The 24,893-nt window shown below is 44.2% G+C and overlaps 1 protein-coding gene and 1 pseudogene across 1 annotated transcript in view; one reads left to right on the top strand and one right to left on the bottom strand.

Moving 5' to 3' along the window:
* SAE1 (SUMO1 activating enzyme subunit 1) overlaps positions 1–24,893 on the top strand; it is a 71,746-nt gene that overhangs the window by 23,403 nt on the left and 23,450 nt on the right. Inside the window, exons 4-6 of the mRNA XM_070401973.1 lie at positions 1,339–1,481; positions 2,757–2,856; positions 15,039–15,144. Of these exons, the coding sequence (XP_070258074.1) occupies positions 1,339–1,481; positions 2,757–2,856; positions 15,039–15,144 (349 nt within the window). The remainder of the gene's footprint in view (positions 1–1,338; positions 1,482–2,756; positions 2,857–15,038; positions 15,145–24,893) is intronic.
* On the bottom strand, positions 16,886–17,547 carry LOC138999865 (large ribosomal subunit protein uL1 pseudogene; annotated as a pseudogene).

The following is a 24,893-nucleotide window of genomic DNA, read 5'->3' as shown; positions in this document are numbered from 1 at the left end:
CGCTGTTATATTTCGTATGCGCATCTGTTCAAATATGGGCTTGAAATGATGGATCATCTGTGCATTTTGTCCTTTTTTTCTTTTTAATTCATTCTGTTTCATAACTCCAGATATTGGAACATTTTCCACGTGGATGAAGGTCTTCTCTTCATTCCTTTGTTCATAGCAACCACATTTGATTTATTCTAGGTGTCCCTCAACCTTCTAGCAACTAGAAGCTTTGTTAGAACTGAAGTGTGGGGCCAGTTGCTTGTATAACGCATGTGCACGGGGCAAGCGAGACTGCCTCACAGGCCATGTTTGACTGGTCCCGAATTGGGTTTAGTCACTTGTGACTCTGTATGTTTCCATTTGGTCAGTTGATTGCATGTTCAACCGTGGTTGTCTCGCCTTTTTAGATTTGATTTTTCCTTGGGAGGCTGTGTCCTCTGAATGAACCAGACGCACGTATTTCTCCAGGAGTGTTATTTCAGTAGTCTGCCTGCCAGACAACAGCAGGGAGGTTCTATCAAATGAAAATATCCTTTTGTAATTCATTCTCCAACTTTCTATGTTCAGATGAAAAAGGTCTACATTAGAAGTTATCTTCTTGGCCGTGATCACAAAGCTTCTCCAGAAAAGATGGTGTTTTATGCCATGAAATTTAGCCGTTTCCAATCCCTTAACTTATTGGAATAGAACCTACAGGCCTCAGAGCAGCATTGATAATTCCACTGAGTGAATCACCAGTTCATTGTCTAAGTCTGAATGGAAGGTCACTTGGTCTATCACCCCCTTTTTTTTTGTCCTTAAATTCAGAGAAAGTTTTCACATGGAAAAATAATCTCAACAGGACTTGGTTATCTTTTTTATCTTAACACATCAATCAAAAGAAGGGGGAAAAGTGCCCTTGTATTTAAACGTGACTAGGGGTCAATTTTAAAAACTGGTTTTGCTCCTTGTTGTAGATTATTCAGATTTTAATATATTTAATCACTTAGAAATAACTTACACTTAGGTTATTAGTGTCTTTTTCTTTTCATGAAAACCATGAAATGTGGTTTATATGTGTTCATGGATCAGGGGAAACAAATTCGTTAAATGGCTTTTACTTCCTAGTTAAACACATTTCATTTGGGTTGCAGAAAGTAACCGTCTCATAATTTACATTTTCTACACACTGAAACCTGCAACTTTCCTTTTGTCTTCTAGCCATAGGATCCCAGGAACCTGTTGTACCAGTTTGAAACTGGCTTTAGACATGCCTAGTGAGACTGTTCATTAAGATTTATTTAGACATCAGGACAATGATTCACGGTTTGCAGAACTCACACCCAGCCAATTTCTTTCTTTCTGCAGGTATGTCTGACTTGCTGCTCCAGGGATGTCATAATTAAAGTTGACCAGATCTGTCACAAAAATAGCATCAAGTTCTTTACAGGAGATGTTTTTGGCTACCACGGATACACATTTGCCAATCTTGGAGAGCATGAATTTGTAGAGTAAGTGTTGGGAGAGGAGGAGAGACTATAACATTTTCAAAGTGTCATTTTACTCACTGCTAGAAAATGAACCATTAAAGAAAGTCTTTTACTATAACACTTAGAACATTGGGAAGCCAATTCATTAACAGCTTCTGATACATAGATTGTGTGTTCAGCATTGTAGGAGATGGGGACCTTGCCTTCCACAATGATGGTCTCATGTAAAGCATAAAGAAAGCAGTGTTCGAGGCAGTTGAAGTACATCACCTGGGGATTTGATCACTCTGGATTTCAGGGGGTGAAGCACGCTTTTAGGGAAGGCTTCTTTGGATTGTAAACATTTTTGTCCAGCTTAGCAGGTCAAACTTTTCAGGTTGAGAGATAGTAAAATTAGTACAAAATACGTTAGATGGGCAACTCTGGAGGCACACTCAGCCAAAACCTGCCTTGGAAATAAAAGGCTCCATGGTCCAAAGACTGCGCTGTGCAACCAGCAGCCCTGTCCTCTCATTTTGAACACCGCGGTTGCAGACCGTGGTGATTCTCACATGATGGGACCTGCCGTGTTTTGAACTTGTAGCTTCTAGATGAAAGATGGTGCCAGTGTTGTCAAACTACACGAGTTGGGCTTTTTTTGGTTGTAATTTTCTGACCACTGACACCCCCTCTCCCCCAAGAGATGTAAAGATTGAGGGGTAAAGGGAGTCCCTGCTGTGTGCAGGTGAGCTTCCTACCAAGTCGAGAACTTTCTCTAGTTCAGCTTCTCGGGCAAGTCACTGAAATTTCTCTGGTCTGCAGGTTTCTTGCCTGTAAAATTGACATGGGGGAAGGACACACATGTTCAGGATCTCCCATAGCTGCAACGTTTTGTGGCTTTAGAAAATCTAGTTCTTTGGGCACATTATACATGGATAAAGAAGTCATAGAGGAAAGCAGTCCAGATGATTTTAATGTGCGTTCCCCATGGCAGAGGGGAGGGATTCAGTTAGAGTAATTCATGATTCACGTGGTACGTTCACAAAGTTTATTGAGAGCTTACTAGGCAGTATGCTAAGAAATGTATGTTATTTCTCTTCTTACAAGAATCTTTTGTTAGCAGTTGTTACTCCCGCATAGCGGGTGACTGGCTCGTCAGGTATTCGGTGGCCAACCTGTGATTTGAACCCAGATCTGTTTGACTACAAAACTTTGGCTCTTAACCAACATCCCATTCTGTGAGCTGGTAATGCTCTATTTGTTCTAATGGCGTGATTCCTAGAGTAGAACTGGATTCCCTCCCTTGTCACCCTCTAGGGAGAAGACCAAAGTTGCCAAGGTTAGCCAGGGAGTAGAAGATGGCCCTGATACCAAGAGAGCAAAACTGGATTCATCTGAGACAACTATGGTCAAAAAGGTATGTGTACCGTGGGGGGAGGGTCATGAACACTGAGCCTCATGGGAACGGGCAGTTACAATGGCATAGGAGGGAAGCCAGCATGGTGGGCTTGGAGGGAGAGTCTGGGGAGACTGGGTCAGCGCTTGTCCCTTTTAAAGGGGGGTAGTTGCTGCTTAGTGCCAGCCAGCTGAGCTATGAGGGAATGTGTGGATCTAGGATGCCAGATGTGATTTTTTTTAAAAAATATATTTTATTGATTTTTACAGAGAGGAAGGGAGAGGGATAGAGAGTTAGAAACATCGATGAGAGAGAAACATCGATCAGCTGCCTCCTGCACACCCCCTACTGGGTATGTGACCGCAACCAAGGTACATGCCCTTGACTGGAATTGAACCTGGGACCCTTGAGTCCGCAGGCCGACGCTCTATCCACTGAGCCAAACCAGTTAGGGCGTGATTTTTAAGACAATCAGAAATGTGGCTCAATAGTTGAGCATTGACCTATGAACCAGGAGATCACAGTTCGATTCCCGGTTAGGGGCACATGCCCAGGTTGCGGGCTCAATCCCTAGTGTGGGGCATGCAGGAGGCAGCCAATCAATGATTCTCTTTCATCATTGATGTTTCTGTATCTCTCTCCCTTTCCCTTCCTCTCTGAAACCAATAAAAATATACTTAAAAAAAAAAAGAAATGTGTTTTTTTTTAAATGCTCTGTCTCAAACTTTTTAATACTGGTAACCTAGTCACCAATGCTGTTCTTGTCAACAGCAGAGGCTAAAGAACATGTTTGCAGGACTAACATGGTCTGTGGGCCACCAATATGACCCCTGGTATATGAAGTAGTATCAGAAAGATTGTTTTTGAGCAAAGGCCATGAATTTTTTAAATTGATTTTAGAGAAACATTAATTTGTTGTTCCACTTATTTATGCATTTATTGGTTGATTCTTTTTTCTTAATATATTTTATTGATTTTTTACAGAGATGAAGGGAGAGGGATAGAGAGTTAGAAACATCAGTCAGCTGCCTCCTGCACACCCCCTACTGGGGATGTGCCCGCAACCAAGGTACATGCCCTTGACCGGAATCGAACCTAGGACCCTTCAGTCCGCAGGCCGAAGCTCTATCCACTGAGCCAAACCAGTTAGGGCTGGTTGATTCTTATATGTGTCCTTACTGGGGATGGAGCCCGCAACCTTGGTGTATCTGGACAACCCTCCAACCAACTGAGCTACCCAGTCAGAGCCAAAGAGCATTACTTTTGTTTTGTCTGTTTTTTTATTTTAAAGAAAGGTGAGATTGGTAGACAATTTAGTAAGGTCCTAAGTGGGCAGGAGACAGTTTAAACTTGAATTGTTTTGTTTCTTTAAAGTTTTGTTTTGGTTTCACCAAATCTTTCAAGAACAAAGGCCTCAAGGTTGGCCACTGTTATCAGGTGTATACTTTTAAATTTATACTTAGATTCTTCTTGGAATTGGTGCGGTAATTTAAATTCATTTTCTAAAAAGAGGAGTGGAAAGGGAATCAGAGACGCTGGTTTCTAGTTGGTGGTAGAATCTTGTGGTGGGGAAAACCAGGTGAAGTGGTCAGAATTGGTTTTGTCGAACTGAGAGGAAAGATACGACCAAGCCCATATTTACTCTCTGCTTTGTAGATTTAAATGTTGAGAAAGAAAAACAGCTGGTCAGAGCATTGAGTTAAAATTGCTCTAAAGGGGGGATTCTAAGAGCGCAGAAACCACAAAAGAGACTGCAGAAACCACAGAAGTGGAACTCTTCAAGTTTCCAGCAAGGCTTCGCTGGAGATTTTCTCTTTCTTGGTCTTTATGTTTGTACTGGACTAGTTTGATGCTGTGAGTGTGATACAGAGGAATTATTAAGCCCTAATTTTAGTGTCTATTCACAGGACCATAATTATCCTGAGTGAACATTGGTGTTTTGGCCAAAACTTGGGTCCTTTTCTTTCTTCCTTTCTTTCTTCTTGAGGCCCAGTCAAGCCTTATCTGAATAGCGCCGTGAGTTTGGTGGGGGGAGATAAATTGTTAACTAAGGGAGGAGTACAAAAGCAGCTTTGTGGGTGCTGTCAATTTATAAATCACACCCTCTTACAAGTGTGACACTTGGCCTTGGTGTGAAGGGTTTTATGGCTTAAGGGCTTCTTTGATTGAGGCGGGTCTTTCACATTCAAATAGAGAGTGCCTGGCTTTGTTAGCCCTTCACAGCTGGAAGTTTCCTGGGAGTCACTTCTGATGGTGCCCACTGGGGCTGATCTGGAAACCTCTTTTGGGAGCCACTTTATCTAGCTATGAGGAGAATGCGACAGCCCTGGCAGGCGCTGGGAGGCCTTCGCGTACCATTCCTAGGGCTCTTCAGTCACAGCGCTCTTTGTGCAGCCCCTTCCTACATGGGGCCGAAGTCGAAGGTATCAAAATATGCCCAGCTGACATTGTTAGTCAGCTGTTTCCCTTGGACAATTCAGGCCGGGATTCCAACCTCGAGCCCTTGAGGTTTCGAGGCATTCAGTGCATTCCTGATGACAATCCCCGGGATTCCAGACCTTGCCTTTGTGCGGCTTCACCAAGAGCGCGGTGGAAGGGCCACCCTGTACTGACAAGTGTCCTCCGTTTTGGCAGAGACCGCTCTGAGGTGTGGAAGTTTTCCTCCAACTCAAAAATCCTTTGATTCAGATTCTGTCCTTTTGCCTAAATTGTATGGAATAACTAGTTGGGTTATGCTCAGAGTGCAGGATGGGGGTGGGGAAGCAGCCACTTCCTGTTTCCTGTGAAAGGTTTCTGGTTAGGGTCCAAATGTTGTAAAGCCACTTTTGCTTCAAGGTACGCATTGTGCTCCTAAATTAGAAACAGTTAAAAAACAAAGAGGGAAAACAGAGGTTGTGGTTTTCACACCGTCTAGGAAGACACGGGGCCTTTCTAGCACATGTGCCATCATGATAAATACAGCAGCAGGGAAGTCCATGGCCCGGAGACAGGTGTCTAGTAGTTTGTTTGCTTCCTTTGCTGCCCAGGAGAAGTCGTGCAACAGATTTAATCAGAATTGGGTCTTGGGCACAAACCTGATGGACAGTGGATGCACAGTGGATGAAGGAGAGAGTACAGTCATGGTTTTGTGGCGAGGAAGTGTTAAGAAAGTTTCCCAGAGAAAGAGTTGTTAGAATTGGCATGTGAAGGCCAGTTTGCCAGGCGCTGAAGCCAGGACCAGCCCTAGGAAGCAGGATCAACCAAAAGCACAGATGTAAGACAGAGCGACTCGGGCTTTCCTCACCCCAGAACAGCCAGCTCTTTCTGTATCTTTGAGTTGCAAAATGCCTACTGTGTGCAAGGCAGTGTTTTGGGTGCAGGGAATCACAGTCCTGTTGTCACCATTCACAGATGATGCTGAAGCTAAGAAAAGTTAAATGACCTGCCAAGGTCACACAGCTCTGTGAGAAGCAGCAGGTGGGAGAGCACAGACAGAGGCTAAGGGCACTGGCTCACCCTAGGACTTACGAGGTGATTCCCCTGGGAGTGTCTAAGATAATTGGAACTGTTATGAAGATGGTGGGATACAGTATTGTTAACATGGGGATCATTCCGGAAAAACCTTTGGGAGAAGCCATTGTCACACTCCCATTTGCTGCTCATGTTTCTTTATTGTGAGGGGCTGCCAGGCAGGAGAAGATGCCCGGTGGTGGCTACTCGCCCTAGTCGCACTTTAAAAACTAACCATAAAGTGGGATTTGTTCATGACGCGCTAAGAAATGCAGATTTAGTTTTACCTCTGCTTCTGAAAATAGAGGGTGACTAATTTGGGCACTGTTAATACTCTTCTCATGAATTAGTTGTGAAATTCCACGGTGGAGAAGTGATTCATTATTTTGATTCCCCCTTCCTGAGCAGTTTGTTGACAGCTCAGTCATCCTCCTCTCACTGCCATCCTTAAAGAAACATTCCTCATGGCTGACTAGCTTCATTCCTCCTCTTTATGTGGCATCTTGGTTTGTAACCATGATTTCTCTTCAAATCGCTTGTCAGTGTCTCTCCCATTAGAGTTTAAGCTCCATAGGGGCAGTTTTGTCCACTGCTGTCCTCCGAGACAGTGTCTGGTACGGTCATATCCAGGAAATGTCTGTGCTTCCTGCAGCACAATACGATAGCTTCAGAGCAGATTATTGTCATTTAAAAAAGAATTATTGAATTAACTTTCTTTATGATCAACTAAATGGATTTCCTTTGTAGTACATGAGGTTTCATAATATTGATTTTTTACAGAGAGGAAGGGAGAGGGATAGAGAGTTAGAAACATCGATGAGAGAGAAACATTGATCAGCTGCCTCCTGTACATCTCCTACTGGGGATGTGCCCGCAACCAAGGCACATGCCCTTGACTGGAATCGAACCTGGGGCCCTTCAGTTCGTAAGCCGATGCTCTATCCACTAAGCCAAACCAGTCGGGGCAGTTTAGGTTTTTGAGCTAAGCCAAGAACAAAATTCCAAACAGGACAAGGGACTTGGCTAGAAATCTGTAGAAGTCACTGAGTTGCCTAGACCAGAGCCTTCAGGCCCAAATGCTGCTAATTGTCAGAATCACTTGGTTTGGGGGAGGGGTGGCAGGGAAGGCAGGGTGCAAACTGCAGAAAGGTTGGTGGAATTCAGATAGCAGGTGTTTTTTAAGTCTGATGGTTGTAAAGTGTGGGGTGGGTGCTGGTGGTGCCCTGTCTCACAAGGGGAAAGGGGTGAGAAAAGAGGGTTCTTCCTAGAATCCAGCACAATCCTGTGTGTGTGGGGGGGGGGGGGGGGGGGGATGATGCATAAAAATCATGCCACATCAATGCACGTTTTGGGACATAACAATAAAACACTATTCAACTTAAAAACAAAAACATTTCCAGTACTAATCTGCGTGCTTCTGTCTCCTCACCTGGCTTGCAGGCATTTGTGTGGACTTAATAAGGTACCTGAAAGGGCGGATATAGCCCTGCTTGGCATGGTGTTTTATCATGTGTTTGTAAGTCTAACTAGTGGAATAGAACTTACTGTGTGATGTTGTAGGTATAAATCAAGAAGAATATAGCTAACCATGTGCCCATCACCCAACTTAGAGCATAAAGCAGCCGTGGGCAAACTACGGCCCGTTTGAAATGAATAAAACTAAAAAAAAAAGACCGTACCCTTTTATGTAATGATGTTTCCTTTGAGTTTATATTAGTTCACACAAACACTCCATCCATGCTTTTGTTCCGGCCCTCCGGTCCAGTTTAAGAACCCATTGTGGCCCTCGAGTCAAAAAGTTTGCCCACCCCTGGCATAAAGCATTACCACGTGGTGAGGGCTCACCCCTGAGGGTCTCTCCCAACGTAATTAACCACTGTCCTTCATCGTGGTTCTCCCTCCCATGCATTTCTTCTACTACGTATGTATTTCCCAGCAATGTAGAATTGTTGGGTGTGCTTTTTAACGTTTTATGAATTGATTCATATTCTGTGAATGCCACCACCTGCTTCCTACGAGCAGTGTTATATCTCTAGTTCCCGGGCTTCCCCATCCATGTTGGTAGCCACTGGCTACATGTGGCTATTGAAATTAGTTAAAATTAAATAAAATAAAAAATTTGCTTCTTCAGCCTCTCTAACTATGTTTCACATGCTTGGTGACTACACGTGGCTATTGGCATCCGTATTGCAAAGGCAGGAGATGTTTCATCCTCACAGCAAGTTCTCTTGGACAGCACTGCAGGACATTCTCTCTTTCTCTCTCTTTCTCTCTCTCTCTCTCTCAGCTGTAAGGTATTTGTTGTGTGAATAGATCACTATTTATTCTGCTGTTTGAGGGGCATTCAGTCTGTAAGTCTTTGCTGTTACAAATTGGGTGGCCACAGTCAGTGTTTCGTGGGTGTAGCTAACCTCCCTGGGCACCTGTGTGCTCTCTCCAGGGCAGATACTTAGGATGAAAACTGGGATGTGTGCATCTTCAACTTCACCAGATCCTGCCTGCTAAATTACTCCCGAATAGTTTTATCCGTTTACCTTTCAAAGCCAGCACTATAGAACAGTAACGTGTGCTAGCTTCAGGCCCTTTTGCCACTCTGCGAAGTGTGAAAACTGTCTCCGGTTGTGGTTGTCATTTGTTAGAGTGCTTTGTTCATTTGTTTGTTTGTTTGTTTGTTTTGAATCATATGAGCCGTTTATTCCAATACTGCTGGCAGTATGGGAGAGCAGCAGGTCATCCACAAAAATCTGCTGTTAGAGTGCTTTTTAAAAACTACAGTCTCCCATGAATAGGTATGGAAATTAGACCTAGAAACCTGTAGTGTATTGTTTTTTAAATAAGGTATGCATATGTTTCTTTTTTTAAATATATTTTTATTGGTTTCAGAGAGGAAGGGAGAGGGAGAGAGAGATAGAAACATCATTGATTGGCTGCCTCCTACACTGGGACTGAGCCTGCAACCCGGGCATGTGCCCTGACCAGGAATCAAAGTGTGACCTCCTGGTTCGTAGTTGAGCCAAACTGGCCAGGTGAAGCCTGTAGTTTTAAAAGTTGTTTTGATGCTGATTTACATTCAACTTTATTTTATATCCAGAACTATATCATGTTACAGATGTTCAGCCTGATTTAAAAAGTAAAATTTATTCACAATCCCAGGCGGGGAAAACACAGAACAAGTTGAGAGAACGCGAACCCTGTTCCCCCGTAAGGACTATAACGTTCTTCTCAGAACACTTTCTGTGCATGTGCACTTAATAAAGTTGGAGTACTAATTAATATACATGAATACTTATAAGGCATATAATGACCTAATATGTATGACATGTATTGTGTTTTGCTTTTTTTATTCAGTGTGTTTTGGGGAGCACTCCCGACTTATATCTACTTTGGAGAGCAGGTGTACATTGCCTTGCTGTGATCTGTTGAACCAGTCTCCTCTTACATGGGCAAGGTCACTGCAGTTTCCCACACTTCTTAATGGCCTAGCACAACCCCATAACTTGATGGCTGATAGGCCATGTGGAGAATTCACCTTTTATATTTACTGTTGGGATTTTTGGCAGATGAGAAGCAGCTCACAAGTATTTCTTGAAAATCTAATCTATTCGGTGCTGTGTCTTTCACTGTGGTCCCTGCCTCCGGAAGCTGTAAGAATGAGTATAAGAGGGCTTGTCACTAGTCTTAACTGAACTATGAGATTGAAATCCTTAAGGCTCAGGACTTCCCATGAAGGAGTGGATAGCAGAGGGGAAGCGTTAAGCATTCTAGCCAGAGGGATCCAGGAGCCAAGGGAGGAGAAGTGGAAGGGGCAAGTGAGGTGTGAAAGTTCCCCGTTTCAGTGTGTTCATTCGGGTAGATGGTGGATGCTCCTGCTCAGCAGACACTGTCCTGGGCGCTTCCCCTGAAAGAGCCTTCATTCCCTGAGAGCACTGTCCAGTGTGTTTTCTCTATAAATCCAGTGCCGGTGAGCTGAGTGACACAGGCATCGCCTCTTGCACCTGTCCTACTACAAATTAGGTGACTTGGTTAAGTTTTGTTTTCTTTTTAATTGTTGTGAAAGTCAATAGTAGACTTTTGGTAGTTTGGAAAACAAAAAAGGACATTAGCCCTGGCCAGTGTGTTTAGTGGTTAGTTAGAGCGTCAGCCCATGCACCGAAGGGTTGCAGGTTTGATTCCCGGTCAAGGGCACGTACCTGGGTTGCAGATTCCCTTCCCTTCCCACCCCAGTAAGGGTGCCTGCAGGAGGCAGCCAGTCAATGTGTCTCTCACATCTATGTGTCGATGTTTCTCTCTCTCTTTCCTTCTCTCTCTCTCTCCTTCCCTCCCTCTTTCCTTTCCACTCTGTCTGAAAAGCAGTGGAAAAAATATTCTCAGGTGAGGATTAACAACAATAAAGGGGGGCATTAATTGGAGGCAGGCTGGAGTAACACAAGAAGCATTGAATAACTGTTGTGATCTGAGAAGGGTAAAAAACCAGGCAGCTGGTGGTAGGAATTTGGCCCTTCTCTTAAGAGCCCTGCCATTAACATGGCTCCGCTTCCAACTTTCAAATTCTCACTTCCCCAGATAAAGACTCCGATTGGTCAGTCTTGGGCCATGAGCCCTCTACTGGCTCTGTCACCTGTGGCTGGAGGGCTAGTACATATTACAGATAGGGCCACTGTGGGCCTCCTCCCCAGATACCAGGGAACTTCCTAAAAGTTGTCTGCCACCGTCAGGCCTGAGAGTAAATTCATTTGCCTGGGGTCACAACTTAGTGGCAAAGCTGGGATGGTTCTGTCCTTAGACTTTGGGAGGCAGAAGGGCCTCTGTCCTTGGCCCTCGTGCTCTAGAAGGTACCAGTTTGTCCTCCTTCCAGCCCTTCCTCTCACAGCATGAGGATTCCATGGCATCAAGGAGATGTGTCCACTGGAGCCCATAGCCTTTGCCCTCAGTTCTAGACCACATTCTGGACGCCTGGGACCCCGGAATTTTCTACCCAGACAACCCAGGGTTGCTTCCCAGGCGTTTTTGGGCTTCCTCCCTGATCTGCCTCTGGAGTGCTGACTTTACCACAGTGTCTGCATGCCTACGCTCCGGGAGGGTGGGCGTGGGGTTTGGTGGGAAAGGACGAGCTGAGGGGACAAAGCTACAAGAGAAGGGAAAACTGGGGGACAGCTTTCCCGGTGCACCTCGTCCTGGCAGAGAACCCCAAGGAGTGTGAGAATCCCAAATTTGAACCTGATCTTTCAAGATGGCTGTGGAGAAGGTATATTTATTAAGGCAGGAGAATACAATATCTTTTACTTAGTAGCGTGCTAGTTTGATTTACAGCTAAACATGTAGACGTGATATATGGGTTTTCATTTGTACTCTTGTCCCAGTGTTAGAGGTGGGACTGAGACAAACACAACTTCTTTTTCTCATTCATTACCCAATAGTGGCTTAACGGACCAGTGGATTCTTAGCATTGTTCCTAGTGAGGCAACTACAGAACTCTGAATTAAGGTCTTGGTAGCTTTTAAAATCTGATAAAACTGTGTTTCCTCATTATGATAGCATTCCCAGCATACTGCTGATGGCTTGATCTGTGTTTAAAGCTCATTAAGAAGGGTCTGGCAGCCTGTATAAGGCACTAAAGGTCACTAGGCTGACTACATGACTTATCTTTTGAGGTCAAACAGACCCATTGACCCAAAGGTTTGAGGGCACCGTAGGCATCTTGTATACCAACTCAGAGGCAGAAAGCCACCTTAAAACCTTGACTGTTGCCTGGCCGGTGTGGCTCAGTGGTTGAGCATGGACCCATGAACTAGGACAGTGATGGCGAACCTTTTGAGCTTGGCCTGTCAGCATTTTGAAAAACCCTAACTTAACTCTGGTGCCGTGTCACATATAGAAATTTTTTGATATTTGCAACCATAGTAAAACAAAGACTTATATTTTTGATATTTATTTTATATATTTAAATGCCATTTAACAAAGAAAAATCAACCAAAAAATAAGTTCGCATGTCACCTCTGACACACGTGCCATAGGTTCGCCATCACTGAACTAGGAGGTCATGGTTCAGTTCCCGGTCAGGGCACCTGCCCAGGTTTCGGGCTTGATCCCTAGTAGGGGGCATGCAGGAGGCAGCCAATCGGTGATTCTCTCTCACTCTCTCCCTTCTTGTCTCTGAAATCAATAAAAACACTTTTTTAAAAAAACCTTGACTGTTTTGCCCTGGCTGATGTGGGTCAGTTGGTCATCCTATGCACCGAAAAGTTTTGGTTAGATTCCCGGTTGGGGCACATACCTGGATTGTGGGTTCCATCCCAGGTCGGGGCATATATGGAAGTTAGCCCATCGATGTCTCTCTCTCTCTCTCCCTCTCTCCTTCTCTCTACTCCCCCCCCCCCCTCCTCTCTAAGCGTGTCCTCAAGTGAGGATCAAAAGAAAAAGTAAACTTCGAGTGTGTTTAATGTTCATTAACAATTTGGAATTTCATTTATAATATCCATTTTGGTCCTTAATAGCTGTGTAAATTGCCTGGTAGCTGATAGATCTTGGTTCAGTAAGCCTCCTAAATTATACTCTTGTTGTTTTGAGTCAGTCAGTCTCTCTCTCTCTCTCTCTCTCTCTCTCTCTCTTTTAAATATCGAGGCGGGGGGGATTTGTATGATGCCGGGGTGTGTGTGTGTGTGTGTGTGTGTGTGTGTGTGTAAAGAGAAGAGAGGACCCATACCTCTGTAAGTTTGAAATTATTTATACACACCCATCTTAAGACCAGTAAAAGTAACTAGTGCTGAGAACCATTTTTTCCTGAACTGTCAGAGAGTGAGCTGCCAACATAATGCCCCAACCATCATTCCCAGATATTTCAGTTTGTATTTTCTCAAACAAGTCATCCTTCATAACCACAACCCAACCATCAAAATTAGGAAACCCATCCAGTTACATCATCACTGTCTAATCCTCAGACCCATTCAAGTGTTGCCAGTTGCCCCAGTCATGTCCCTTTGGCAAAGGGTCCAGTTCGGGATCACGCGTGCATCTAGATTTTCATGGCACTTTTAAAGATTACGAGCCAGTTAGTCTGTAAAATGTCCCTTAGTTTGGGTTCATCTGATGTTCCCTTATGATTAGATTCCAGCTACACATTTTGGCAAAAATATCACGGCACGGATGCTTCCCATCACGTTCTGTGGTCTGGCGCGTGATTTCCATATGCCCTTTACTGCTAATGTTCACTTTCATCATTTGAGTGAGATTATGTCTGCCAGACTTCTTTGCATACAATTCCTCTTTTCCTTGTGTGACTAATATGTATTTTATAGAGAGGTATTTTGAAAATATGTAAATATCCCGATCCTCATTAAACTTGATTAATTTTAGGTCTGTGGACTGATGGATTCTAGTTTATTTTAAGTGTTGCAATCTATTATTACTTCTTTTTACCCTCAAATTGTTCCAGATTTGACCAGTGGGTACTTCCTTAAGCTGTGTCCTGTTTTCTGTTTCATGTCCCCATCATTCTTGGAGCACTTCCTTGTTTCAGGGAATTGCATCTACATTTATTTCTTTATCTGTCCATACATTGAAAATGAGTTTATCCCCAAAACCACAGACTTCGTTCTAGTTTTCTCCCCATATTTCCAATTCTCTTCTCTGACATTGAGAAGCCTGGCTTCCCAGATTCTCAATATATTTACTAGTTGCAGCCAGTCTGTGGATATAGTCATTCTCTCACTGCTGTCCCTGGGGAAGCCCTTCTTACCATGCTCTGTCTCCTCCAGGCAGGCCCCCAGCTCTTCTACACACACACACTCTCTTTCTTGCCCTTTCTCAGTCCCAGTACATGACTTTGGATGGAATTGTTCAGGAAAGGGAAACCATTTTCTCATTCATATTTAATTGTTTACATTTTAAAGTATATATTATGGCATTTTCCAAGATTATTTGGTTTAGTTTAATAGGTTTTAGCCATACTTCTCCTACCACAGGGCTTTTGCCAATGCCATTTCCATTTCTGTAGCCTGCAGCTTTCGTTTCATCCCTGTTATTCTTTTTTCTTTTTATAGCTTTTTTCAAAATATATTTTATTGATTTTAGAGAGGAAGGGAGAGGAAGAGAGAGATAGAAACATCAATGATGATAGAGAATCATTGATTGGCTGCCTCGTGCATGCCCCCCACTGGGGATCGCAACCCAGGCATGTGCCCTTGGCCGGAATCGAACCTGGGACCCTTCAGTCCCCAGGCCAACGCTTTATCCACGGAGCCAAACCAGCTAGTGCCCGTTATTCTTTTTCTTGCTGTTACTTATTAGTATTTCATCCATCATCAGCAGCAAACATTCCTCTACTGAGAAACATTTATTAATTTTTGTTTGTTTTTATTTACTATTAAAAAACACTTTTATTGAATATCTCTAGACACATATTTTTCTTCGCTTTTATTTCTGTAGTGTAAATACACCCAGTTTAAGAAAGAACCAGAATGGTATTAGGGCTTTAGCTTTGCTCTGTCTTCCTTCAAGGCAGGGAGTATGTTATTCATCGCTGTGTCCCGGCGCCCAGAGGAGCACTCAGTAAGTGCTTAATAAACGTTTATTGGATTTGAGTGGCCTCAGCTTCCTTTAATGAACAGTAAACCTTAGATAATGACATTTCTCTAAATGGTGAAGAGCTATACTGCCTTGTGATTTAAAGCCAAGCATAGTTTATCCCTAAGCAGTTTTGCCTTTTTTTTCAACAGAAAGTGGTCTTCTGCTCCCTTAAAGAAGCACTGGAAGTGGACTGGAGCAGCGACAAAGCAAAGGCCGCTCTGAAGCGCACAACTCCGGATTACTTTCTCCTTCAAGGTGAGGGCTCGCGGCTTCCGGTGAGCCGGGAGCGCTCTGGGCTTTGATTTCTGCATATGTGGCTGCAGAGTCCAGATGGTTTCTTGATGTTCGCCCTGAGTTAGGTTCCTCATTAGTGGATTCTCAGTGGCCGCACATCTGAGCGAATGGAGACGAGGACCATCGTGGAGCTCTGGTTTCTTAATGATTGTTGCTTTTTTAAAATCTCTTTTTTTATTTGTTGAAATGACCTACCCTCTAAAGTTGATCCTGAGATAACAGTGTCATAAATCAAACATTTTCTCAGCACCGCTTCTCCCTCTACAGAGTTCTTTCTTGGCCCCCAAACCAGTTTTCCTCTCCTGAAAGGTCTCCCTCTCTCCCTTCCTCCCTCCTTACTGGGGCGGGGGGTAGGGGGGCGGCAGGGGCTGTTAACTAAGTATCGTTTGGCACTTTTAAGTAATTATTTTAATGTTGTTTTAAAAATGATCACTAACATTGAGTGCTTAGCACAAGCTGTGGGGCTAGATACTATTACTAACCCTTTTTTACAGACAAAGAAACTGAGGCACAGAGAGAGAAAGGTGACTCATTCTCAGCTACACTGCAAGCACATGTAAAAATACCAGTTTGCTAATTAGTGTAAAAATAACTCATATTTACTGCAGAAAATGCCAGAAAAGTAGAGAGAGAAAATCAGCTTGACCTTCTGGGGATGTGCTCCCCAACTTCCTTCCTTTTCCACGCCCCAGTTCATGTAGCACAGATACGGTATTGGAGGCCCTCAGCCACCTGTCCCAGGCGCCATGTGTTCACCCAGGCCTGCAATGGTCAGTATCTCTGCAGAACCATCACCCTTTCGCAGGGAGACTCTGAGGTGGAGATGTAGCTTTCCTTTGTAAAATTTACCAAGCATTTTTGGTTGCATTTGGACAGTATTTGGTCTTCTTTCCCCAGGGAAGAGAGGGGAGCTGCATCCCTCCTTCCTTCCCTTGGTCTGTGCAGACTCCAGGAACTCCCCCTCCAAGTCAGCACAGACGAAGTGCGTGCTAGCTCTCCAAAGGGAAATACATAAAGCTGTATAAAGCCTCCTTAATAAACTAGTAAGGAGATCAGACAGGGCTAAAGTTTATCTTTACATTATTTATGAGTAAAGCTCTTCCCATAGTAATTAATGGTGTTGACCCAACTGGGGACAAAGAAAGTTGGGGGATGAACTATTTTGAAGCACTTAATATCCATTTGTATAGAAATAATGAAATGGGTTAAGTAGGAATGAGTCTTTGCATGTGAGTGTAGGACTCAGAAAATAGCCCCTTTAAGGACTGGGGCAGTTCAGCAAGGAAGTGCTAACTGGAGTCACAGCAGCACCCTCCTGCCTGGAGTTCAGAGAGAGCATCGGGTCAGCCCTTTGGGAGAAGCTAATTGCTCAGTGCCTGGTGCATAGAAAGCCCTCAGTAAAGAGTAGTTGTCCTTTTGCAAAGGTTTCGGGTATAGCTGCTTCTTATAAATTAGTCATGTCGGTCAACTGGTATCTGAGTTTACCATGATGTGGTGATTCCCAACCAGGGGCAGTTTTGCCTGCCAGACTGCTTGGTGGACTAAGTAAGGTTCTGGAAGTAAAGCGACATGCTCTTATGTTCTCATTCCCTGGTTCCTGCCAGCAGCTTAGAGACCTCAGCTTGTAAGCATTAAGCTGACTCTGTGAGCACATCAACTCATTCTTTGTTAACGGTGGCAGTATGGTTTATTAAGCTGGGCCTTAGTGCAGGCGCTGGGGCTTGCCCTTGGTGCTCTTCATGTACAAAGCCTGAACGTTCTGCCAGTTCTTTTTGAGCAATGACACCAGGAAATTGACAGCTAAGTGGATGTTGTACACAAGCTCATCATCTGTCATCTTCACATGGCCAGCAGCCCCTGCCAGACGTAGCACCTTCTTCATCTGGAACTTGATTGTGGTTTTCACTTCATCGACTTTGGCCACCATGTTCTCATTGTGGGTCAACAAGGAAGGGAACTTGCCAGCCTTATTCAGGCCTGGGCCCAGGATTCGTGAGATCTGCTTGATCAGAGGCTCCGAAGCCAAAAAGGCCTCGTACTTCTTGGCCAGCTTCTTGTCCAGTTTCTTATTCTTGTTGAGTTTCTTCAGCGCCTCGATGTCCATGTGCGGGATGTCCACGGCCTTGGCCTCATCACAGTGCTGCTGGTCCCCCGGCGCACACACGGAGAAGTTGGGGCGGGGCGTGGGCTTATAAGCCTGACGGTGCCCGAGAAGCGTTTGTCCTTCTGAGGGTCATAGTTCTTCAGGCTGATCTGCAGCTCCACTGGCTCCAGAAACTTCCAGTGCTTGCGCTGGTTCCCGTGCAGGACCTCCCGCACTGTCTCGTAAAGGGTGTCGCGGGAGACTTTGCTGCTCATGGTTCCTCGCGCTGCAAAAACCAAAAACCGGAAAAGAGCTCTTTTTAATTTTTTTTTCCATAATCAAAACTTTATTGAAAAATTGATACCAAAATAGGAGATCACTGTTGTATACTTACAAAATTAAATGTAATTATATTATCCTGGTAGATTAACTAGAATTACTAAACTGGTAAGGCTTTTTGTGATCTAACCCAAATTCAGGAAGCTGTGTGGATCATTAGTGTTGCTTTCTTCTAAATGAACATCCTTCCGTGAGTCTAGCCCAGGGGTGGGCAAACTTTTTACTCGAGGGCCACAATGGGTTCTTAAACTGGACCGGAGGGCCGGAACAAAAGCATGGATGGAGTGTTTGTGTGAACTAATATAAATTCAAAGTAAACATCATGACATAAAAGGGTACGGTCTTTTTTTTTTTTAGTTTTATTCATTTCAAACGGGCCGGATCCGGCCCGCGGCCGTAGTTTGCCCACGGCTGGTCTAGCCTTTCCTCCTGTCGGCTGGCACAACACTGTTGAGCAGCCTACGCAAAGAACCACCGTCTGAGGTGGCTGAAAACCGTGGTGATCTTGTAGCAACCTGCACGTTTTACATCCATAAAATAAGAATTTGGTCTTTGAACTAGCCGTTTCTTTTTATGTTTTTTCTTTTCCTCTTCCAAGGATGGGTGTAGTAAAACTCGCCAAAAGCATGTTGATCCTCTCACAGGCACAGCCCGTCCCCTCTTTTTAATTTTTACTGATTTCAGAGCGGGAAGGAGAGGGAGAGAGATAGAAACATTAATGACGAGAGAATCATTGATCAGCTGCCTCCTGCACATCCCACACTGGGGATCAAGCCCGCAACCCAGGCATGTGTCCTGACCAGGAATCGAACCATGACCTTCTGATTCATAGGTTTACACTCAAACACTGAGCCACGCTGGCCGGGCACCTTATTCTTATATTTAGAGAAATACTTGTTTCAGTTTTCTACTCAGCCATTCATAGAACTGAGATTCTCCTGTAATTTGACCTTGTTGGACTTATCCAGGAGAACATAGCAGCTTCCACGGGTGAACTTGCCTTCTGCCAGATACACTTGCCATCATCTGTCCTTGTGACCTTGGGCATAGATAAGTCAGTTTGCCTCTTTAGGATTTTATTTCCTCGCCTATAGAAATGGGAGGACTATGTTAGCCAGCCTCTCTCTGAAATCTCTTCTCATTCTAAATAGTCAGTGAAAGTGTGTCTTGTTTTTCTGTATTTTTTATTTTTATGCTTTTAACAACTTTATTGAGGTATGATTTGTAACAGAAAGTTTACCCATTTTAAGTGTACAGACAGGTTTTGTGACCAGTATCATCCTGAAAGTCACGTAAATCGTTTTTAGTTTTTCCCAGTCCTTGGAATTTGTTCCCCAGACCCTTCTAGGAATGTGACTGATCCACCTGCCTCAGGAATTCCTAGTGAGGACAGGTGTTTGGCTGTGATGCGCACCTGAGACTACCTTACAGGGAACCTGACTTGGTTTCACCATTGGAGGACATAGTAGGTGCTTGATAAGTATTTTTGGCATGAGTGACTGGTATTGCTCATCTGGTCATTTACTCCACTCTAGAGGGAGAGCAGCCAGCCCACTGGTGACCCCGCAGGATCCTCTCACCTGTCTGCTTCCCCGGGCACCCAGCAGGCTCTGGATTCCAGTGCCGTCCTGGCCCCAGCCCGCCCCTCACATGTAGATGGTTCTTACTGCCCCGTACACGATTCAGCGTCTGGGGAAGCAGCTGCCCTGCCGTCCATGTGCGTGTGTTTGCCTTGTTTGGGTGCTGAGTGTTTTTCCAGTTTACTTAATAAGATAGTGGCCAGACTGAACGCTTCCTGCTGCATTTTTCCACTATCTTGAGCGTTGGCCTCGCCATCTGTGAGCAAAAGGTCTCATCTTTTTATTATTCTCCCATGGCATGTTGCAAAACATTAAGCATGAGCTGGTTTCCTGTGGCAAAAAGTTGACTTTGATTTGTTCTTTTTGAGGTTAGTGTGAGTTTATCATAACAGGAGTGCTAAAAATATCAGGTCTGGTATGGAAACAGCCTTCAGTTACCAGCATGAACAATAACAGGCAGGTTTAGTCCAGAGCAGGAAGAAATGGACTTCATCTCAAAGTGAGAATTACTTAGCACAGAGTCCTTCTTCGTCTCTGTTCTGAAGACTCATTGAAAAGAACCTAGGCCATCTTTGAGCCACAGGGTTAAAGCTGCAAATAATCTTAGACCAAACATTTTTGAGCACCTTGTGTGCCAGATCCCGTGCCTGGGAATCATCAGAGGAGGAAGAGGAATTCTTGTTGCCAGTGGAAAAGACAAACACAGATAATTCTGCTTCTCTCGAGGAGAGCTGTAACAGGGCAATGGAAAAAGCTGTCATGTTGTGCTGGTCTGTTTTTCAGTGTGCGGATTATTTCATAATCAAAAGCAAACTATGGGAGCTCAGGGAACTGAGGGTGTGGCCATGTTTGGGAAGTTGGAAAGTCTTCATAGCGGAGGAGACTTCTGAGCTGGCTGTTAAAGGCTCGGTATTTGCTAGGCGGTGAAGAGAGGTGAGCCCGTTGCCGGCAGAAGAGCAGACGTGTAGGCAAGGCAGGCAGCACTGCAAGCGCCATGTCCCCGTGAGACTGGAGCTGGGTGGGAACTGGCCCGAGGAGATCATCGGGGCCCTGCTTTTAGGCTTTTTATATTACAGCCAGTGCTTCTCTGGGAACATTTGTAAAATACGGATCCCTGGTTCTCGCTCAGATTGACCGAATCAGAATAAGTAGGAGTGGCTGGCATTGCCTCGTTTCTGTAAAGCCCCAGGTTTCTGAAGGGTCAGCCAGTGAGCGGGAGGCCATTGCCACAGGAGAACGGGAACTCACGTCTGGTGTCAAAGCCTTGATTTACTATTTTAAAAAATTTTGTGGACTCAGACACTAGGGTGGTGGGGGCTTGCCCTCAGGGGTGGGAGTGGCCCCGGGGGGGTGTTCACTTGGGGGAAAACGGAGACATATGTAATACCTTAAACAATTTTTTAAAAAGGGTTTTAATTAATTTGATAGAGAGAAACATGGATTTGTTGTTCTACTTACTTATGCATTCATTGGTTAATTCTTCTATATGCCCTGACTGGGGATCAAATCCACAGCATTGGTGTATTGGGACGATGCTCTAACTGAGCTTCCCGGCCAGGGCTGATTAAGTCCTGTGTGTCAAATGGGGGCATTACTACAGGAAAAAAAGGAACTAACCCATGTACTAAAGAGAAGAACACTATAAACAAATATTGAATTCTGGTTAGTAGGTTTGTTTTTCACAGTGATAGGGGTTAGTAATTCTGAAACTATGTATTCTAGAATTGAGCAAATAAATAGGTAAGTACAGGGTGGGGGCAAAAGTAGGTTTACAGTTGTGAGTATGCGAAATGCAGTTTATTCTTGTTTTAGTGATTAATTATTACTTTCCATATGAGCAACTGTAAACCTACTTTGCCCCACCCTGTGTATTGTGGATAATGTTTGTTTGTTTATTGCCAGAAAAAGGAGTTTCTCTAAATATGGATGGTGGGAAAGGCTAGAAGGAACCCTGTGGGATTGGATTGGAATTAGAGTCATCAGGTGAAGCCATGGTTTTTTATTTGTAGCTATAGAAATAGTTGTGTGTATGTATGTTTTCACATGTATACATATATATTTTCTAGCACTTGTTGAGAGGGCTTAGAAGCAAAGACACTCCAATAGCAATGAACCCGCTTCATACCCAGATTATAATTGTTAGTATCCAAGAAAACAGGGATCCTTGGAGAAATGGTTGATTCTGGGGCTGGGGTAAGAAAATTATAGGTGAGCTTGGAATATCTGCTATGCCAGAAAATAGGGAAGTGCGCAAAGAATGATGGGTCATGTCAACAGGACCCAGGAGCCAGCTTTTTGGGCCAATTAAAGGGTCAAATAAATAATGGTAGTAATAGATTATAACCCATAGAATAAAATAAGAACCCATGAGTCTACACTGACAAGTAAATAAATGGGGGAAAGTAGAAAGTTTTTTTGTTTTACAGTAGAATAATAAATTAAGCAGGAATGATACAGACAAAATATCTGTATTTTAACCATAGTGCTAAAAATTATTTGTCAAGAGTCATTGATGGATGCTAAAACTAATGGGAAAGTATGCTGTAAACAGTATAGTTATCGCCTCCCACGATGCTTTATTTATTTATTATTTTTGATCCTCACCAAGGATATTGTTTCCATTGATTTTCAGACATAGTGGAAGGGAGGGAGGTGGATGGAAAAGAGAGAAACATCGGCGTGAGAGAGAGACATCGATTGGTTGCCTCCTGCATGAGCCCTGACCAGAACCTGGGCCGGGGAGGAGCCTGCAACCAAGGTACATGCCCTTGACCGGAATCAAACCCAGGACACTTTGGTCCACAGGCAGATGCTCTATCCACTGAGCCAAACCAGCTAAGGCTAAAAATACATATTTTTAAATTTATTTTTATATTTCTTTTTAAAATATACTTTTTATTGATTTCAGAGAGGAAGGGAGAGGGAGAGATAAGAAACATCAATGATGAGAGCGAATCATTGATCGGCTGCGTCCTGCATGCCCCACACTGGGGATCGAGCACACAACCCAGGCATGTGCCCTTTACTGGAATCAAACCTGGGACCCTTCAGTCTGCAGGCCGACACTCTATCCACTGAGCCAAACCAGCTAGGGCATATATTTTTTTTATTGATTTCAGAGAGTAAGAGGGAGGGAGAGAGAAAAACATCAATGAGAGAATCATTGATAACTGCCTCCTGCACACCCACTACTAGGGATCCAATTCACAACCTGGGCATGTGCCCTGACAGGGAATCGAACTGTGACCTCCTGGTTCATAGGTTGATGCTCAACCACTGAACTACACCGGCCAGGCCCAAGATGCTTTTTTTATTTTAATGACTCTTTTTTTTTTTTTTTTTATTGCTTAAAGTGTTACAAAGGGTATTACATATGTCTCCTTTTTTCCCCCGCCCTTGACAATCCCCTGGCTTCCCCTACCCCCTAGTGTCTTATGTCCATTGGTTATGCTATGCTTTTTAATACTGAGAGACACTTTAGAGCAGCCGTCGCCAACTGGTGGTCCGTGAGGTCTGAAAGGTTGGCAACCACTGGTTTAAGGAAACCTTTGGAGCAGCGGTCGCCAACCGGTGGTCCGTGAGGTCCGAAAGGTTGGCAACCACTGCTTTAGAGAACACTGGCAGATTGTTCCTCAACCAAGAGATCAAAGTTAGCCTTCCAAGAATAGGACAAATAGATCTCATGCCTGCTGAGAGTATGCACTGAGAAAGACACACACAGGGTTTCCTGTCCAAGTGTGTAAGGACACAGCACCACACAGGAATTCTTGTGCAGGGTTAGTAGTCGGAATTTATTATGAAGAGACATCAGACCAACTCGAAGAATATTCTGTAAACAAAAATATGGCCTGTACTCTTCAAAGTATCCTAAAGGACTGAGGAACCCCATTTCAGATTAAAGGCGAAGGAAGAGACGTGATAATGAAATGGCGTGTAGAATCCCCGAGTGGATCTGAGAGCTGGGAAGATCTTTCTTTATGCTCTCAAGGGCGTTAATGGGACAATTGGTCAAATTTGATAAAGGTCCGTAGATTAGATGAGAATACTCATATCAGTGTTGATTTTGTAATTTTGATCATTGTTTTATGGTTATGTAAGAGAATGTTCTTGTATTTAGGGGTGAATTTCAAATTATTCAGGAAAAACGTGTATGAATACATAACAAAATAATGACAAATGTGGTAGCATATTTACATTTGGGGAATCTAAATGCAGTTATTCGGGAATTCTGTACAATTTTAAAAAAAATATATTTTATTGATTTTTTTTTCAGTGAGGAAGGGAGAGGAATAGAGAGTTAGAAATATCGATGAGAGATAAACATCAATCAGCTGTCTCCTGCACACGCCCTACTGGGGATGTGCCTGCAACCATCGTACATGCCCTTGACCGGAATTGAACCTGGGACCTTTCAGTCCACAGGCCGACGCTCTATCCACTGAGCCAAACCAGTCAGGGCTGTACAATTTTTCTATGATTCTACAATTATTCAACATAAATTTTAAAATAACCAAAAAAAGCTGGTTCTCAGCACCTGGGACAACCTTGATACTTGATGACCGATTGAATAATTCCTGCAAAGGGCTTCCCGATCTGTACTGGGTCCATGGGAAGGGGACTCATTTAGCAGTGTATCCTCATCATCTCTACAGAGGGTGGGGGGTCTTAGCCTGGTGTTCTTTGTGTACAGTTCTTCCGGAAAGGAGCCATATAGGTTCCCCAGATTTGCCAGGGTGCCGAGAGAGCTCTGCCATGGGAGAAATCCCACGCCCCACGAGTGGGAACACAGAGCCTGATGAACCAGGCAAGAGGTGTAGTGAGTACAACGCCACTGCTAAGCAAGGCGGGATGGCCTCCACCCTGGGCCCTTGCTCTGCAAAAAATATTTCCTCTGGCTTACAGTAGTGTTAGGCCCACTGTAGGGGGTGTATTTGCATATCAATTTTCCAACTGCAAACAGGCCTTCAATTTTTGTCTAGAGCTGGGTAAGACCTTACTAGGAATACAAGCAGTGGCATGGAGGCAGGTCCTAGAGGGGCAGAGGACCTCCCGTGGTGGCCTTTGGTGAGACACTTTCTCCTGCTGACCCTGAGGTTGGCTGTGGATCGGATTAAGGATAAGGATTAAGGATAAACCAGGAAATGTTCTAATGGGCCGCCTGTGTGCATCTGGAGCTGGGATGAGTCTGTTGTACCGGTGCTCCAAATTGAGCTGTTACTTAGTTTTCTTCCAACCATTGCCCATATTCTCTTCTGCAGACCATTAATCAAGCTCATTAGAGTCCCAGGCAAACTCCCTCTGTAGCACTCTATGAAGTTCAACCTAGACCCCTCCGTCCTTCCTCTTCACGTGCCCGGAGTTCTTCAGAGGATTGATTGCTTCCCAGCTGCCCTCTGCCTCCCTTTTTCCATTGTCAGTTACCAGACTAGTCTACTGAAGAACTAAAACCCTTCCATGATCTTATTTTGCCTTCAGAATACAATTTAGACTTCCTGGATTAACATCCCAGACCTAGGGCCAGCTGACCTTTCTTTCTCATTCCATCCCTTCTGCCCTCCTTGAACCCTACACTCATGTCGAACTGTTTGTTATCCCCCAAACATCTGTCACCTCATGCTGTCAGTCTCATTTCTATACACGTTTATATTCCTTCCCCCTGGAATAGCTGCTTTGGCCCTTCCCTCTTATCTTTACTGCTCAGCTCTGGT

The sequence above is a fragment of the Myotis yumanensis genome, unplaced genomic scaffold (genome assembly GCF_028538775.1).
Source record: "Myotis yumanensis isolate MYYU_CA2020_CCGP unplaced genomic scaffold, mMyoYum1.0.hap1 SCAF_23, whole genome shotgun sequence".
NCBI classification, from domain to species: domain Eukaryota; kingdom Metazoa; phylum Chordata; class Mammalia; order Chiroptera; family Vespertilionidae; genus Myotis; species Myotis yumanensis.
Note: the sequence above shows the minus strand (reverse complement) of the source record. Positions and strands in the feature narration are given on the sequence as shown.